The sequence below is a fragment of the Salmo salar genome, chromosome 07, assembly GCF_965601325.2.
Source record: "Salmo salar chromosome 07, fSalSal1, whole genome shotgun sequence".
Taxonomy (NCBI): Eukaryota; Metazoa; Chordata; class Actinopteri; order Salmoniformes; family Salmonidae; genus Salmo; species Salmo salar.
Window position 1 is genome coordinate 56,474,392 of NC_138297.1, and position 17,423 is coordinate 56,491,814.

Sequence of the window (17,423 nt, forward strand, 5' to 3'; positions counted from 1 at the left end):
GAGTTCCTGGACATACTACGGCTTTCAGCCAAGCAGCATTCAGAGCTCGAACCACACAGTTTATAATGTTTAATTAAATGTTTTGTGACCTGAGTCTTTTAACCAAAATATCACAGATGAGACAAAACATTTCACCTGCCCCTTTAAGGTCGGGAGGTTACCATGGTAGCGAGACTAGAGTCATGTTTGTGGCTGTGAGTTTCAGTCTGACTAGTAGAAGCGTTGTCACCACTTCCTAAGCAGTTGAAACTCAAACATAGAAAACAACCTAACTTGTGAACAAAACAATGTAAATAGCTGAGAAACACAACGACAAAGTCTCACTTCAGTAGACTTTCGTTTCAAGTAAATTAGACCAACTTTTATGCCTGTGCGCAGCGCTTCTAAAAATGAATATTTCACTCAGCTCTTCACGTGCGCACAGCCAGGCAGTGTTGCAGCGCGAGGTGAATAGGCTACATAGGATTCGTAGGTCTTTGACTTTGTGCGATTAATTTACCAGCTATGAAACAAAACGGCTGAAATACTTAAGACAGCAGCATTTGCTTATTTAAAAATGTTTTTTTTTTACTCTTATGCTTCACTCCCTCCTGTCTGAGATATCTACTGCAGCCCTCATCCCCCACATACAACACCCGTTCTGCCAGTCACATTCTGTTAAAGGTCCCCAAAGCACGAACATCACTGGGTCGCTCTTCTTTTCAGTTCGCTGCAGCTAGCGACTGGAACGAGCTGCAACAAACACTCAAACTGGACAGTTTTATCTCCATCTATTCATTCAAAGACTCAATCATGGACACTTACTGACAGTTGTGGCTGCTTTGCGTGATGTATTGTTGTCTCTACCTTCTTGACCTTTGTGCTGTTGTCTGTGGCCAATAATGTTTGTACCATGTTGTGTTGCTACCATGTTGTTGTTATGTTGTGTTGCTACCATGCTGTGTTGTCATGTGTTACTGCCTTGCTATGTTGTTGTCTTAGGTCTCTCTTTATGTAGTGTTGTGTTGTCTCTCTTGTTGTGATGTGTGTTTTGTCATATATTTATATTTGATTTATTTTTTATTTTGAATCCCTGCCCCTGTCCCCGCAGGAGGCCTTTTGCCTTTTGGTAGGCCGTCATTGTAAATACGAATTTGTTCTTAACTGACTTGCCAAGTTAAATAAAGGTAAAATAAACATTTATTTTACTATAAATGTGATCATACTTGACTATTTTTATTCACAAATGTGAGTGAAGTAGACATTTTACCTGCTAATGCCAAAATCTGGTGGGTGTTCATTTTTTATTTAAGCCCTGGTTATAACGCATTATAGTAGCAGGTTGCAGATAGCTGGTGGATGCTGTTAGATGGCCAATAGAGATGACTTTGTAGAATATTTCGGTGCCGGTACTCAGCTCCGGTGAGCTCCTGCCCAAGTCAACCACTGGATTTTGAGGATGGCATTTGCATAGAATTTAATTGATTGATTAATTGATTGAAACACGAATGACACCCAGTTTTTGGCAGTACAGGAATGCAAGTGGAATGAGTCTATTCCTGTGGGATGTTGCCTGATCAATGAGTGTATGTTTAATACATTAGGTTGTATAGCCAAGGTGGAGTAGACAGACGGCTCCATATGAATGATAGGTGATCAACAGAGCAAGAGAGGGGACATGTGTCACAGACTGGAGAAAGAGGGATCTAGTTATTTGACAAATAGAGATTGGAGTCTGTACCCGAGAAGAAGGGAGAGATACAGAGAGAGTGAAAAGCCAAAAGAGAGAGGAAAGGGGATGAGAGAGACAGGCAGAAAGAGAAAGGAAAATAGGTAGAATATTGCATAGAGAGAGAGAGAGATCGGCTCACCAACCAAGAATTCACAAAATGGGACAAACACCAAACTGAGACTCTGCATGCAGAATTCTGTTCAAATATTCTGTGTACAACGTAAAGCATCAAATAATGCATACAGAGCAGAATTAGGCAGATTCCTCTAATGATCAGAATCCAGAAAAGAGCCGTTCAATTCTACAACCACCTAAAAGGAAGAGATTACCAAACCTTCCATGACAAAGCCATCATCTACAGAGAGATGAACCTGGAGAAGAGTCCCCTAAGGAAGCTGGTCCTGGGGCTCTGTTCACAAACACAAACAGACCCCACAGAGCCCCAGGACAGCAACACAATTAGACCCAACCAAATCATGAGAAAACAAAAAGAGAATTCCTTGACACATTGGAAAGAATTAACAAAAGAACAGAGCAAACTAGAATTCTGTTTGGCCCTAAACAGAGAGTACAAAGTGGCAGAATACCTGACCACTGTGACTGACCCAAACATAAGGAAAGTTTGACTATGTACAGACTCAGTGAGCATACCCTTGCTATTGAGAGAGGCACACTGCCCACAAAATGAGGTGGAAACTGAGCTGCACTTCCTAACCTGCTGCCAAATGTGTGACCATATTAGAGACACATATTTCCCTCAGATTACACAGATCCACAAAGAATTTGAAAACAAACCCAATTTTTATAAACTCCCATATCTATTGGGTGAAATACCACAGTGTGCAATCGCAGCATCAACATTTGTGACCTGTTGCCACAAGAAAAGGGCAACCAGTGAAGAACAAACACCATTGTAAATACAACCCATATTTATGTTTATTCATTTTCCCTTTTGTACTTGAACTATTTGCACATAATATGACATTTGAAATGTTTTATTATTTTGGAACTTTTGTGAGTGTAATGTTTACTTATTTCACTTTTGTTTATTATCTATTTCACTTCCTTTGGCAATGTAAACACATTTCCCATGCCAATAAAGCCCTTAAATTGAAATTGAGAGAGAGAGTGAAAGGGAGAATGAAAGAGGGAAAGAAAGGGATAGAAATAGAAAGCAGGAAGCCACAGTGGAATCTCCACACCCCTCTGTGGGTGGACCCTGTAGCCAAAGAATAGAGAAGGCTAATGTTCTACCTCTCCACCCCCCATTCCTCTCGCCCTCCCTCTCTTTCTCAACAATAGGGGCCATGGAGCAACAATGACTGCTGGAAAAAAAGTCTGGTTGAATATGCGACAGCATCAGGGGGAGGTCTGGGCTGAAGGGGAGGGGGGGCTGAGGGGAGTCCGGAGGGAAGGGGGGGGGGGGTACTTCTGGGGCAGGGCCCCGGGGGACTAGGAGGTGTTTTCTGGGACATTTATCTGCTTGACTGCTCCTGAAAGTGATCCTGCTAAGTCCGACACAGGAAATCTCAGGCTTTCCAAACACACACCAACGCCACAGAATAACAACACACACACAGCCAAACTGACAACACATTTACACACACACAGCTCCACTGGAAACAGACACACAGCCAAACTGACAACACATTTACACACACACAGCTCCACTGGAAACAGACACACAGCCAAACTGACAACACGCCTACACACACACAGCTCCACTGGAAACAGACACACAGCCAAACTGACAACACGCCTACACACACACAGCTCCACTGGAAACAGACACACAGCCAAACTGACAACACGCCTACACACACACAGCTCCACTGAAAACAGACACACAGCCAAACTGACAACACGCCTACACACACACAGCTCCACTGGAAACAGACACACAGCCAAACTGACAACACGCCTACACACACACAGCTCCACTGAAAACAGACACACAGCCAAACTGACAACACGCCTACACACACACAGCTCCACTGGAAACATACACACAGCCAAACTGACAACACACCTACACACACACAGCTCCACTGGAAACAGACACACAGCCAAACTGACAACACGCCTACACACACACAGCTCCACTGGAAACAGACACACAGCCAAACTGACAACACGCCTACACACACACAGCTCCACTGAAAACAGACACACAGCCAAACTGACAACACACCTACACACACACAGCTCCACTGGAAACAGACACACAGCCAAACTGACAACACATTTACACACACACAGCTCCACTGGAAACAGACACACAGCCAAACTGACAACACGCCTACACACACACAGCTCCACTGAAAACAGACACACAGCCAAACTGACAACACACCTACACACACACAGCTCCACTGGAAACAGACACACAGCCAAACTGACAACACACATACACACACACAGCTCCACTGAAAACAGACACACAGCCAAACTGACAACACACCTACACACACACAGCTCCACTGGAAACAGACACACAGCCAAACTGACAACACGCCTACACACACACAGCTCCACTGGAAACAGACACACAGCCAAACTGACAACACGCCTACACACACACAGCTCCACTGGAAACAGACACACAGCCAAACTGACAACACGCCTACACACACACAGCTCCACTGGAAACAGACACACAGCCAAACTGACAACACACAACACACACAGCTCCACTGGAAACAGACACACAGCCAAACTGACAACACGCCTACACACACACAGCTCCACTGGAAACAGACACACAGCCAAACTGACAACACGCCTACACACACACAGCTCCACTGGAAACAGACACACAGCCAAACTGACAACACGCCTACACACACACAGCTCCACTGGAAACAGACACACAGCCAAACTGACAACACACATACACACACAGCTCCACTGGAAACAGACACACAGCCAAACTGACAACACGCCTACACACACACAGCTCCACTGGAAACAGACACACAGCCAAACTGACAACACACCTACACACACAGCTCCACTGGAAACAGACACACAGCCAAACTGACAACACACATACACACACACAGCTCCACTGGAAACAGACACACAGCCAAACTGACAACACGCCTACACACACACAGCTCCACTGGAAACAGACACACAGCCAAACTGACAACACACCTACACACACAGCTCCACTGGAAACAGACACACAGCCAAACTGACAACACACATACACACACAGCTCCACTGGAAACAGACACACAGCCAAACTGACAACACACCTACACACACAGCTCCACTGGAAACAGACACACAGCCAAACTGACAACACATTTACACACACACAGCTCCACTGGAAACAGACACACAGCCAAACTGACAACACGCCTACACACACACAGCTCCACTGGAAACAGACACACAGCCAAACTGACAACACACATACACACACACACACACAGCTCCACTGAAAATATACACTGACAACATACACACAATCCAACTGACAACACACATGGCCCTGGTGAAAACCCAATGAGTAGAGTGATAAAGTGGGATGGGGGTTTTGAGGTACATGGGACCCTCCTCAGCTAAAGCACAAAATAAACCTTTAATTAATGGTAATATGATTAGCTCATTACATATGTTATAACCAATTTCAATATATTCTTATAATAGTAAATGATCTCAAAATGAATTATAACAATGTATGTCAATGGTTTTAACATAATGGAGCTAATTACATCATCATTGATTAAAGGTTCAACAAAGAGGGATTCTCTTTCCTTAGCAACAGTAACTAGGGGCTTGGTGTTTTGATATGGAAACGAAGAGGTTGGGCGTGCCCAGGTAGCTATATTTAAAAAAACATTATATTAGGAGTTTGAATTAATTCAGTTTCACTTGCTTTCAAAGCAATGGAAAGAGTATTGCATTTGGACATGACTATCTGTGTGCACTTCATTCTGATGTGAGTTTAGAACACACACACACACACACACACACACACACACAGACAGACAGACAGACAGACAGACAGACAGACAGACAGACAGACACAGACAGTTCAAGCTTTTGATTAAATAGGCCCAGCCAGACCCAGCTGTAGCTCTAAGGCTGCAGCCTAATTTTGCTATGGTTCTTAAAACAAGCAAAATTCTTTATGGTCCATTTTCACAGAAGTAGATTAAATAAATCCAAGGTAAAATTTGGGTTTAGCCGATGACTAAAAATAGGATTCCATTGAGAACATCAGTTACATCTGGATTATGCCTCTAGCTTCAAACTTCTTCGACAGTGTATATTTAACTTGCATAAAATGAATAGCGATGGATGGTGGTAGACCCGAGAACGCAATGTTAACTTTTATGCCTTTCCTTGACCCTTACCTTAACCTCACTGAAACTATACCTAACCTTAATCTAACCCTCACTCTTAAAACTAAGTTTAACCCTAACCTTAAATCATTTAGATCCCAATGCCTAAGCTTAGTCATTCTGCCGGTTGAATATGAACTTCCTTTAATTCCAACTTCTTAACCATAGTCCAATATTTTTTTATTTTACCTTTATTTAACTAGGCAAGTCAGTTAATAACAAATTCTTATTTTCAATAACGGCCTAGGAACAGTGGGTTAACTGCCTTGTTCAGGGCATATCCTCTGTGATGCCTCCATCTTTCAATGTTCTTCAGTTCTACATGTGCAGGCTTTTGTTCAAACCCAGCATTAACACAGCAGACTCAACAAAACAACTAATAATCAATCCCCTGATTGATTGAATGAAGTGTGTTAGTACTGGGCTGGGTCAAAAGCCTGCACACCTTGTGGGTCCCTAGGACCAGAACTGAACAACAATTCTACCAATGATGAGACATACGCCTTGTTTAAATCCCCTAAAAATGCAGTAACCCACCCTCCCTTCCTTGAGGTAATGATAGGATAAGTGAATGCCAAGTCTCCACTTCCCATTACTTTACGAAAGGAGAAATCCTTTCTATATTTAAACTAGGCCTGAACTTCCACTTTGACAACAATTGACAAAGTAATGTACTTGGTGTCTGGCACCACCATGTGGCAGCACAAGGAATTGCTTTGGTATGCATCTAGAACAGCACAAGTACTTTTCTCCATGTCTGCTCACAATCCCTCATCATGACCAATAGAATAGCACACAGTAACGGCCTCATGTACTGCGATGTGTGCATACTGTCGTGCTATTATCTACTTTGACGACGGAAGGTCAAATCAGGTGACATGTCAGAGGCCTACTTTTCCAGTATGACCCGTCAGCACAGATCTGCCGTCATGGCCTAAATAACATAGGATAGATACCGACATTCGTGGCAGGAAGAGGATGTTCTTTTGAAATATGTGACTCTGTCGAACAGCCAAGCGAACAACTCTTGTCTTTTCCTCTTGTTCAATAGCTCCTTGTCCACAATGTATGAAGTCAGAACGTGCGCGCCCGATGCCATTTGTGAAACTCCGATAAATAGGTTATGCATTTACACTTATTTACAATGTAATGATGACAGTTCAAACAGTCCTAAAATGCAACGGAAAGACAAGTCCGATAATATTATTTCTGTCCGTGGACCGCGACACCGTGACAACTGACACGGGCTCTCTTGACATTTAACGGCAAACGGGAATGCGCATGTGATAAAGCGGTTGAGTTTGTTTTTGCGCGCCCACTACGTGAAACGAAGGGCACGAGCAAAACCAGGACACTGAAAAGGACTGGGGTGGCGCAGAATCGAATAAACTCTGTATTTTGAAAGTTGTGGTTATTTCCAACCCTACCGAGTTCGATTATAACGGACGGTTCGATGAATGCTCGAATCCATTAAAGCGGTTAATTCACAGAAAGAAGACCGTGGAGGCTGGGCAGATCTTCAACTGCTATAAGGATTCTCAAATTCTTCATGGGGTACAGTTGCAGAATGCTATGGGCTTTGTTTGAATAAGTCATTTGTATGAAACTGGGTATGTTGAAATGACAGATGCTGAGCTATTTAACCATTTGAGTATTTGCCTAATATAAGTTATTTGGCATGAAGTAGTAGAGCATATTAACAAAGGTCTGTTTCTGATCAAAATGGACCTGTATTAGTCTTTTTATTTAACCTTTATTTAAGACTGCTGTAAGACTGACACATGACTACATGGACAGGCTACACCCTTGGTTGTGTTGTTGAACTGTCCTAAGCTTAAAAAGTTTGTGTGAACTGTCCAAAGTTGACAAAATTCATATAATTTCTTAGCTTTTTGGAGGTCTAATATGGTCCATGGCAGGGCTGTGCACAGACCTTTTGGGAGACATGTGCTAAAAAAAAGGGTCACCCCCAAAAAAGGTTTCCCACAACCACAGTCACAGACTGGTTGAGCAATTATTACAAGAAAAGGGAAAGCAGCTGCATCCAACAGTCTGTACCTGTAGACTACTATCTACATCCTCTAACCCAATGAGTCTGTATCTGTAGACTACTATCTACATCCTCTAACCCAATGAGTCTGTACCTGTAGACTACTATCTACATGCTCTAACCCAATGAGTCTGTATCTGTAGACTACTATCTACATGCTCTAACCCAATGAGTCTGTACCTGTAGACTACTATCTACATGCTCTAACCCAATGAGTCTGTACCTGTAGACTACTATCTACATGCTCTAACCCAATGAGTCTGTATCTGTAGACTACTATCTACATCCTCTAACCCAATGAGTCTGTATCTGTAGACTACTATCTACATCCTCTAACCCAATGAGTCTGTACCTGTAGACTACTATCTACATGCTCTAACCCAATGAGTCTGTACCTGTAGACTACTATCTACATGCTCTAACCCAATGAGTCTGTATCTGTAGACTACTATCTACATGCTCTAACCCAATGAGTCTGTATCTGTAGACTACTATCTACATGCTCTAACCCAATGAGTCTGTATCTGTAGACTACTATCTACATGCTCTAACCCAATGAGTCTGTATCTGTAGACTACTATCTACATGCTCTAACCCAATGACTCTGTATCTGTAGACTACTATCTACATCCTCTAACCCAATGAGTCTGTATCTGTAGACTACTATCTACATGCTCTAACCCAATGAGTCTGTATCTGTAGACTACTATCTACATGCTCTAACCCAATGAGTCTGTATCTGTAGACTACTATCTACATGCTCTAACCCAATGAGTCTGTATCTGTAGACTACTATCTACATGCTCTAACCCAATGAGTCTGTATCTGTAGACTACTATCTACATGCTCTAACCCAATGAGTCTGTATCTGTAGACTACTATCTACATGCTCTAACCCAATGAGTCTGTATCTGTAGACTACTATCTACATGCTCTAACCCAATGAGTCTGTACCTGTAGACTACTATCTACATGCTCTAACCCAATGAGTCTGTACCTGTAGACTACTATCTACATGCTCTAACCCAATGAGTCTGTATCTGTAGACTACTATCTACATGCTCTAACCCAATGAGTCTGTACCTGTAGACTACTATCTACATGCTCTAACCCAATGAGTCTGTATCTGTAGACTACTATCTACATCCTCTAACCCAATGAGTCTGTATCTGTAGACTACTATCTACATCCTCTAACCCAATGAGTCTGTATCTGTAGACTACTATCTACATCCTCTAACCCAATGAGTCTGTATCTGTAGACTACTATCTACATCCTCTAACCCAATGAGAGTCAAGCCTGATCCCCATAAGCTGCATCCCACAACATTGCATGTGTCTGTGTGCACATGACTGTGTATGTAGGGTATACATTCATTTCAGTTGAGGTATATTGGTTATTCCTCAAGTGAATTTCTGATTTTTTTGTTTTGCTTATATTTCCTGGCCTGGTCCCAGATCTGTTTGTGGTCTTGCCAACACCTGTCATCGTCAAGCCAAACATGACAATGAATGACAAAGAGTTGGCATGATGGCACAGACTGGCACTCAGGCAGTTTTCTCCCTCTGTCATTAAACTTCCAATCCTGCTCTAATTCTTTCCCCTTTTCCTTCCCCCAGTAACTCCCACTCTGGGTCAGACATGTCTGTGATAGTGGGAGCGGGGCAGTTCATAGCCCAGAGGGTCACCAGAAGCATCACCTACTACTGCACCAGCCGGACACCAAGGGGCGATACCCCCTCTCCTCCTACCATCTCCCCCACCTCCTCCCATCTAGATGCTCCTTTTCCCTCACCCTCGTACTCCCTCTCCACCCCCTTGCCCTCTCACCACGACGTTTCCTCAGTTCTCACCCCTTCTGCTTTGGATGTACCAACCCTCTCTCCATCCTCAACCTCCTCCCACCGTCCCCTCCTCCTCCTCCCACCGTCCCCTCCTCCTGCTCCTCCCATGGCTGGGCGCCCGACCGGGGGCCATGGCGAAGTACCGGAACCTCTACCTGGAACGCAGCCTGGACATCCTATCTGTGGAGAGCACCGTGTGGCACTTCCTGTGGCCTCGCTGGGGGCTGGAGTATGGGACCGAGGTCCTGGAGGTCCTTGACGACCCGCGTTTCAAAGGGCGCCCCCTTCTGGTCCACGCCTTCTCCATCGGCGGGTACACCTTCACCCAGCTGCTCAGCCAGATGGTCAGGGAGCCACACAAGTACCCGGGCCTGGCCCAACGGGTTGTAGGACATGTCTATGACAGCCTGGTGATCGGGTCGCTGGAGCATATGGCTACAGGTGAGAGAGAGGGGAAGGAAAGCAGGTAGGATTGTCGGTCTTCATTATTTGGAAAGGAGAGGGATCTGTTACTGAGACCGTGTGTGTGTGTGTGAGTGTGTGTGTAGGTGTGTGTATGGGTTAGTTTTTGTGTGGATGTGTGACAGAGAAAATCATTTGAAATGTAATTAACCTTGACCGGTAAATCAAATAATCTGTGTGTGTGTATGTGTGTGCCTCAGGCCTGGGCAAGACCCTGTTCCCTCGTATGGAGCCCCTGGTGCGATACACCGCTCTGCTCTACTTCTGGCTCTTCAAGTCCCAGACGGTGCACTACTACGACAACTCAGTCCAGGTCTTCTACAACAGCCCCGTCACCGCCCCGGCGCTCTTCTTCTTCTGCGAGAACGATGCGCTGTGCGACCCCGTCGCCATGGAGGCGGTCCTCGACTTCTGGAGGAAGCGGGGCGTTGTTGTGGAAACCAGGAAGTGGAAGGAGTCTGTGCACGCTGCTCATCTATGCTGTCACCCGGAGGAGTACCTGTCCACATTGGAGACATTTTTTAACTCGCTCAACGTCGCCCCCTTCAGGGCTAAGATGTAAATGGCTCATGTGCTAATCACAGTGAGGGGTTTGATAATTCAATAAATCCTGCATACTCATGCTCCAAAACAAATGTTATAACAGATGTTATAACAATATTATAACATAGTATAACATAGTGTAGTCATGTAGCATGTAAACTTTTATCCATAGAAACTTGGTTGACACATACCCAGCATATGGGTCACGAGGGACTCAAACCCACAACACACTAGTTTTACTTCCCTGTTGCTATAACAGCAACATATCCAAGCCTAACTCCTAGCATGTGTTTTGACTGTGCTACGCATTATTATCTATTTGTACAGATATAGGATCTTAATTTGACCAGCATTGTCGTAGCAAAATAATTAATATTTAGTCCATAATGTTTCTTGATCAGTGGTCAGGCTATTAAAAGTTGGCAACATGAAAAGTGCAGTTCAGTTAATATAAGTGTGTTAGTGTGGGTTTTCAGTGAATTTTCTGTGAATGTATGTAAATCACGAAGCTCATCTTCATTTCCTGAAAAATTCTCAGCAACAAGAGTGATCAAATTAAGTTACTATATCTGTATGTGAGCTTACACAATATTGTCCATGACACAGTCCATACGCACCAGATAACAGCAAGGTCACTATCTTTAAGGTGAAACACGACAGACACAACTCACTATACATTGATTTGCAAGAGATTTATTTAGTATTTATTGTAATTGTTTTTACATGAGTGTATATATATATATATATATATATATATATATATATATTCATTCTCAATAGCTGGTGACAAGGAGTACAGTGGGAGAGAGAGGAAGAGAGAGGGAGAGGAAACATTTTGAAGATGAGAATGAACTAAAGAGGAGGAATACAGAAAGAAGGAGTGTGAGGGTAACAAGAAAGGAAAGAAATAGATAGAAAAGAAACACAGGAGATAGGGAAGAGATAATATGTGAGAGGTGGAAGAAAGAGAGATAGTTCATGCCTGTCAATTCAATGAGTGGTGAGTGCCAAACAATCTGTGGGGGGTTTTCTTATCAGGCATTTCTGGCATCTGTTGCATATTTAATCTAGTTTGTATTAAACTTTTTAAGTCTGTTTTGTTCGCACAAAACTGAGCGTTCTTTATGAGGAAGCAAAGTTAAGTATGTGATGATATACAGTATCATGGCCAAGGGTACATGCTGTGAACTCCCATATGATATTTACTGCACACACCCCAGTTGGCATGGGTTTGGCACTTGAGGAACAACCATCTGCCTAACCTCTGGCACCGGCACAGAGACTTTGAACCGTACATAAATATAGGCACATGCACATGTAACAGGGTAGAACCGTTGATATTGTGAACGTAGCCTTGTTGGGCTGTCAGTCCCAGGTGTGGCCCACAGTATTTAAGTCAGCTCTGTTGAGTCAGGTGTTCCCCTTTACTATGTTAAGGTTGGTGTGCTTTGGGTGTTTGGGAAATCCTGACCAAGACTTCAGGCTACAGGAATAGTATTTTGTATATTTTTCCCACGTTACACACAGTAAGTGTGCAGAAAGAAGACTGAATAAGGATAGAAAATAAACTAATGGGTCAAATAGTATCAGAATAGAATAGGTAGACTGTTAGACGCATGAACACTGTTGTTACAACTGGTCTTAGAGCATTTTGATTATTCTGTACGGAAATCCAAGACACTCCATTTAGTATGACATGTTTAGTATGGTTGCATAAGACAGATGGTTACTTTCGGCAAACATGAAAGTAGGGTAGCTGGATGGGTGGGCGTAGAACATAAATGTCTAGCAACCCAAATGTTGAGAGTTCGAATCTCATCCCAGACAACAAACATTTTAGCTAATGATCAACTTATTCCTCCCTATATATATATATATATATATATATGACCTATATATTCCTCCCTATATATATGACCTATATATTTTGTATGTATTGATATGTAGGCTATGTGTGCTCTTTTTAAATGTATGTAGTTCTGTCCTTGAACTGTTCTTGTCTATGTTGTGTATTATGTCATGTTTCATGTTCTGTGTGGACCCCAGGAAGGGGGATGAGACCTCTTCAGAGGACCACCACTACGATGGAGGGTATGAGACCTCTTCAGAGGACCACCACTACGATGGAGGGTATGAGACCTCTTCAGAGGACCACCACTACGATGGAGGGTATGAGACCTCTTCAGAGGACCACCACTACGATGGAGGGTATGAGACCTCTTCAGAGGACTACCACTACGATGGAGGGTATGAGACCTCTTCAGAGGACTACCACCAGCCCCTACGATGAAGGGTATGAGACATCTTCAGAGGACTACCACCAGCCCCTACAATGGAGGGTATGAGACATCTTCAGAGGACTACCACCAGCCCCTACAATGGAGGGTATGAGACATCTTCAGAGGACTACCACCAGCCCCTACGATGGCGGGTATGAGACCTCTTCAGAGGACCACCACTACGATGGAGGGTATGAGACCTCTTCAGAGGACTACCACCAGCCCCTACGATGAAGGGTATGAGACCTCTTCAGAGGACCACCACCAGCCCCTACGATGGAGGGTATGAGACCTCTTCAGAGGACTACCACCAACTCCTACGATGGAGGGTATGAGACATCTTCAGAGGACTACCACCAGCCCCTACGATGGCGGGTATGAGACCTCTTCAGAGGACCACCACTACGATGGAGGGTATGAGACATCTTCAGAGGACTACTACCAACTCCTACGATGGAGGGTATGAGACATCTTCAGAGGACCACCACCAACTCCTACGATGGAGGGTATGAGACATCTTCAGAGGACTACCACCAGCCCCTACGATGGAGGGTATGAGACATCTTCAGAGGACCACCACCAACTCCTACGATGGAGGGTATGAGACATCTTCAGAGGACTACCACCAGCCCCTACGATGGAGGGTATGAGACATCTTCAGAGGACTACCACCAGCCCCTACGATGGAGGGTATGAGACCTCTTCAGAGGACCACCACCAGCCCCTACGATGGAGGGTATGAGACCTCTGGACATCTTCATGCTTATCAACTCTATGAGCATCAGGCCAAAAGGATTCTGCACGGATGTTTTCTTATGCGTTTCTAGAATCTGTTGTAATTATTTGTTATAACTGGACACCAATGTTTTGTAGCAGGCTTATGGGAACAAGGAGCGCGCTAGCCAGGTACTGGTGGAAGAGAAGATCCGGAGAAGTGGTGGTGGATAGGCCACACCCTCCGAACGCCCCCTTTCCAACATCACCAGGCAAGCTGTATCCTGGAACCCACAAAGGAAAAGCGCAGACTGAATTAACACCTGGAGGTGGGAGATGAAGGAAGATACAAGGAAAGGCAGCATGAGGTGGAACCACAGGAGGTTGGTGGCACCTTAATTGGGAAGGATGGGCTCGTGGTAATGCCTGGAGCGGAATGAGTGGAATGGTATCAAATACATCAAACACATGGTTTGATGTCATTCCATGCAGCCATTATTATAGTTCGTTCTCCCCTCAGCAGCCTCCACTGTACTGTGGATTGAGAAGAAGAATACTGCCCAGAACAGAGTGAGATGGAGAGCAGCCTCCACTGTATTGTGGAATGAGAAGAAGAATACTGCCCAGAACAGAGTGAGGTGGAGAGCAGCCTCCACTGTATTGTGGAATGAGAAGAAGAATACTGCCCAGAACAGAGTGAGGTGGAGAGCAGCCTCCACTGTATTGTGGAATGAGAAGAAGAATACTGCCCAGAACAGAGTGAGGTGGAGAGCAGCCTCCACTGTATTGTGGAATGAGAAGAAGAATACTGCCCAGAACAGAGTGAGATGGAGAGCAGCCTCCACTGTATTGTGGAATGAGAAGAAGAATACTGCCCATAACAGAGTGAGATGGAGAGCAGCCTCCACTGTATTGTGGAATGAGAAGAAGAATACTGCCCAGGACAGTGTGATGGAGAGCAGCCTCCACTGTACTGTGGAATGAGAAGAAGAATACTGCCCAGAACAGAGTGAGGTGGAGAGCAGCCTCCACTGTATTGTGGAATGAGAAGAAGAATACTGCCCAGAACAGTGAGATGGAGAGCAGCCTCCACTGTACTGTGGAATGAGAAGAAGAATACTGCCCAGGACAGTGTGATGGAGAGCAGCCTCCACTGTATTGTGGAATGAGAAGAAGAATACTACCCAGGACAGTGTGATGGAGAGCAGCCTCCACTGTACTGTGGAATGAGAAGAAGAATACTGCCCAGAACAGAGTGAGGTGGAGAGCAGCCTCCACTGTATTGTGGAATGAGAAGAAGAATACTGCCCAGAACAGAGTGAGGTGGAGAGCAGCCTCCACTGTATTGTGGAATGAGAAGAAGAATACTGCCCAGAACAGAGTGAGGTGGAGAGCAGCCTCCACTGTACTGTGGAATGAGAAGAAGAATACTGCCCAGAACAGAGTGAGGTGGAGAGCAGCCTCCACTGTACTGTGGAATGAGAAGAAGAATACTGCCCAGAACAGAGTGAGGTGGAGAGCAGCCTCCACTGTACTGTGGAATGAGAAGAAGAATACTGCCCAGAACAGAGTGAGGTGGAGAGCAGCCTCCACTGTACTGTGGAATGAGAAGAAGAATACTGCCCAGAACAGAGTGAGGTGGAGAGCAGCCTCCACTGTACTGTGGAATGAGAAGAAGAATACTGCCCAGAACAGAGTGATGGAGAGCAGCCTCCACTGTATTGTGGAATGAGAAGAAGAATACTGCCCAGAACAGAGTGATGGAGAGCAGCCTCCACTGTACTGTGGAATGAGAAGAAGAATACTGCCCAGAACAGTGTGATGGAGAGCAGTTGTCAGTGGCCTGTACTCCCAAATGTTGAGAGTTAGGCCTAAGCAATAAAATTGCCAAATGTTGAGCGATAGGCCTAAGCAATTAAATTAATGTTATGAGAAGTTTTGCCTCTGCTACTCATTTCAGTTTCCCTTTAACTTTTACTGTCTATACCAGATCTTCCCAACTCTCTCCTCGAGACTCCCCCCCCCCCCCCCCCCAGGAGTTTAGGGTTAAAACAAAACACTTGATTCAATTAGTCAAAGGCTTGATGATTAGTTGACTAATTGTTGACTAATTGTAGTTGACTTCATCACACGTCATCGTGGGTGCAAGTAATTATCAGGTAGAAGAGGAAACCAGCAGTAGTCCAGACCTCATACAGTAAGATTTAAATAGCCCTGGTCTATACACTACATGTTAGTATAAATCCACTAAATACTTCCAAAGGTTAAGTATCTTGGCCAAGGGTACACTCTGAACTACCATCCCCATGTGGTCATGTGTCTATCTCTTGGCTGCAGACACCACAGTTGGCATGTGTTTACAGTTGAGGAATGACCTGTGCCTAACCTCTGGCACAAAGAATCACACACTCATGCGTGCACACACTCTCTCTCGCTCACATAGCAAATAAGAGAAGGATAGGCTGAAAGGACTGTGCAGACAGGAGAGGTGAATAAAGATCAAACAGAAGCCAATGGGGTAAATAGACTGTTCGATGCATGAACACTAGATGGGGTGTGCTCTCTCTGCTGTCTCCTGAAGTCCGCGATCAGCCCCTTCAGTTTGTTGACTTTGAGGGAGAGGGTATTATCCTGGCACCACTCCGCCAGGGCCCTCACCTCCCTGTAGGCCGTCTCGTTGGTAATCAGGCCTACCACCGTTGTGTCGTCTTGATGATTGAGTTGGAGACGTGCGAGGCCACACAGTCATGGGTGAACAGGGAGTACAGGAGGGGTCTGTGGTTTATGCTGATATACCCAGTCCCTCTGCCAAAATGAAAGCAAATAGACAGGTTAAGAAATTAGAGAAGTATTAGGAAATTAAATTAAAACTTTACAGTTCCTACAGTATCAAATACAATCTAGTGTCTAATCCAGAGGTCAGCTAACCACATATCAACCCCCAGTTGTTGAACTTAGCTACACAGAAAAACCTTAAGGTTGAATTTCACATTTATTTAAATGTCTAATTTATCTCTGACAAACAACAAGGGAACAAATCTATGCTCCAATCCTTTCTGCCACAGTGCAAACAATACAAACACGCAGCTTTGAGTATTTTATGGTGGTGTAGCGAGCACATTGTGAGGCACATGCTGGAAAGTCATTGAAATGTAGGTTACACACACACATTATTCTTAATGGGCATCTTGTGTATTTACATCTGTAATCAAAGTTCCTTGATCTCACACAGGTGTGTGCTGCCTTCGACAAATGACCGTAGTCATATAAAAGATGGAGGATAAATGAAGAGTTTACTCAGGCCGTTTACCATTGGAGGCAAAACAGTCAGCAACGGTCTACTTAACCGGGTGTGTCTTGCATAGACATCAATGCAATAGGAGCTGGGTCTGGTCTACTTAGTTAAATGACTTTCATAGACGGATGGGTTGTTTAGTAACAAAACTGATGGAGCAAAACAGGCTG

General features: G+C 44.4%; 1 protein-coding gene across 1 annotated transcript; it reads left to right on the plus strand.

Annotated features, from left to right (window-relative positions):
- The first annotated feature begins 9,740 nt into the window (after window positions 1-9,740).
- Window positions 9,741-12,060, plus strand: LOC106609578 (transmembrane protein 53-like). The gene is made up of 2 exons (XM_014208532.3): window positions 9,741-10,401; window positions 10,623-12,060. Exons 1-2 carry the CDS (start codon window positions 9,894-9,896, stop codon window positions 10,982-10,984), a joined length of 870 nt encoding a protein of 289 aa, XP_014064007.3. The 5' UTR covers window positions 9,741-9,893; the 3' UTR covers window positions 10,985-12,060.
- Window positions 12,061-17,423: the final 5,363 nt, after the last annotated feature.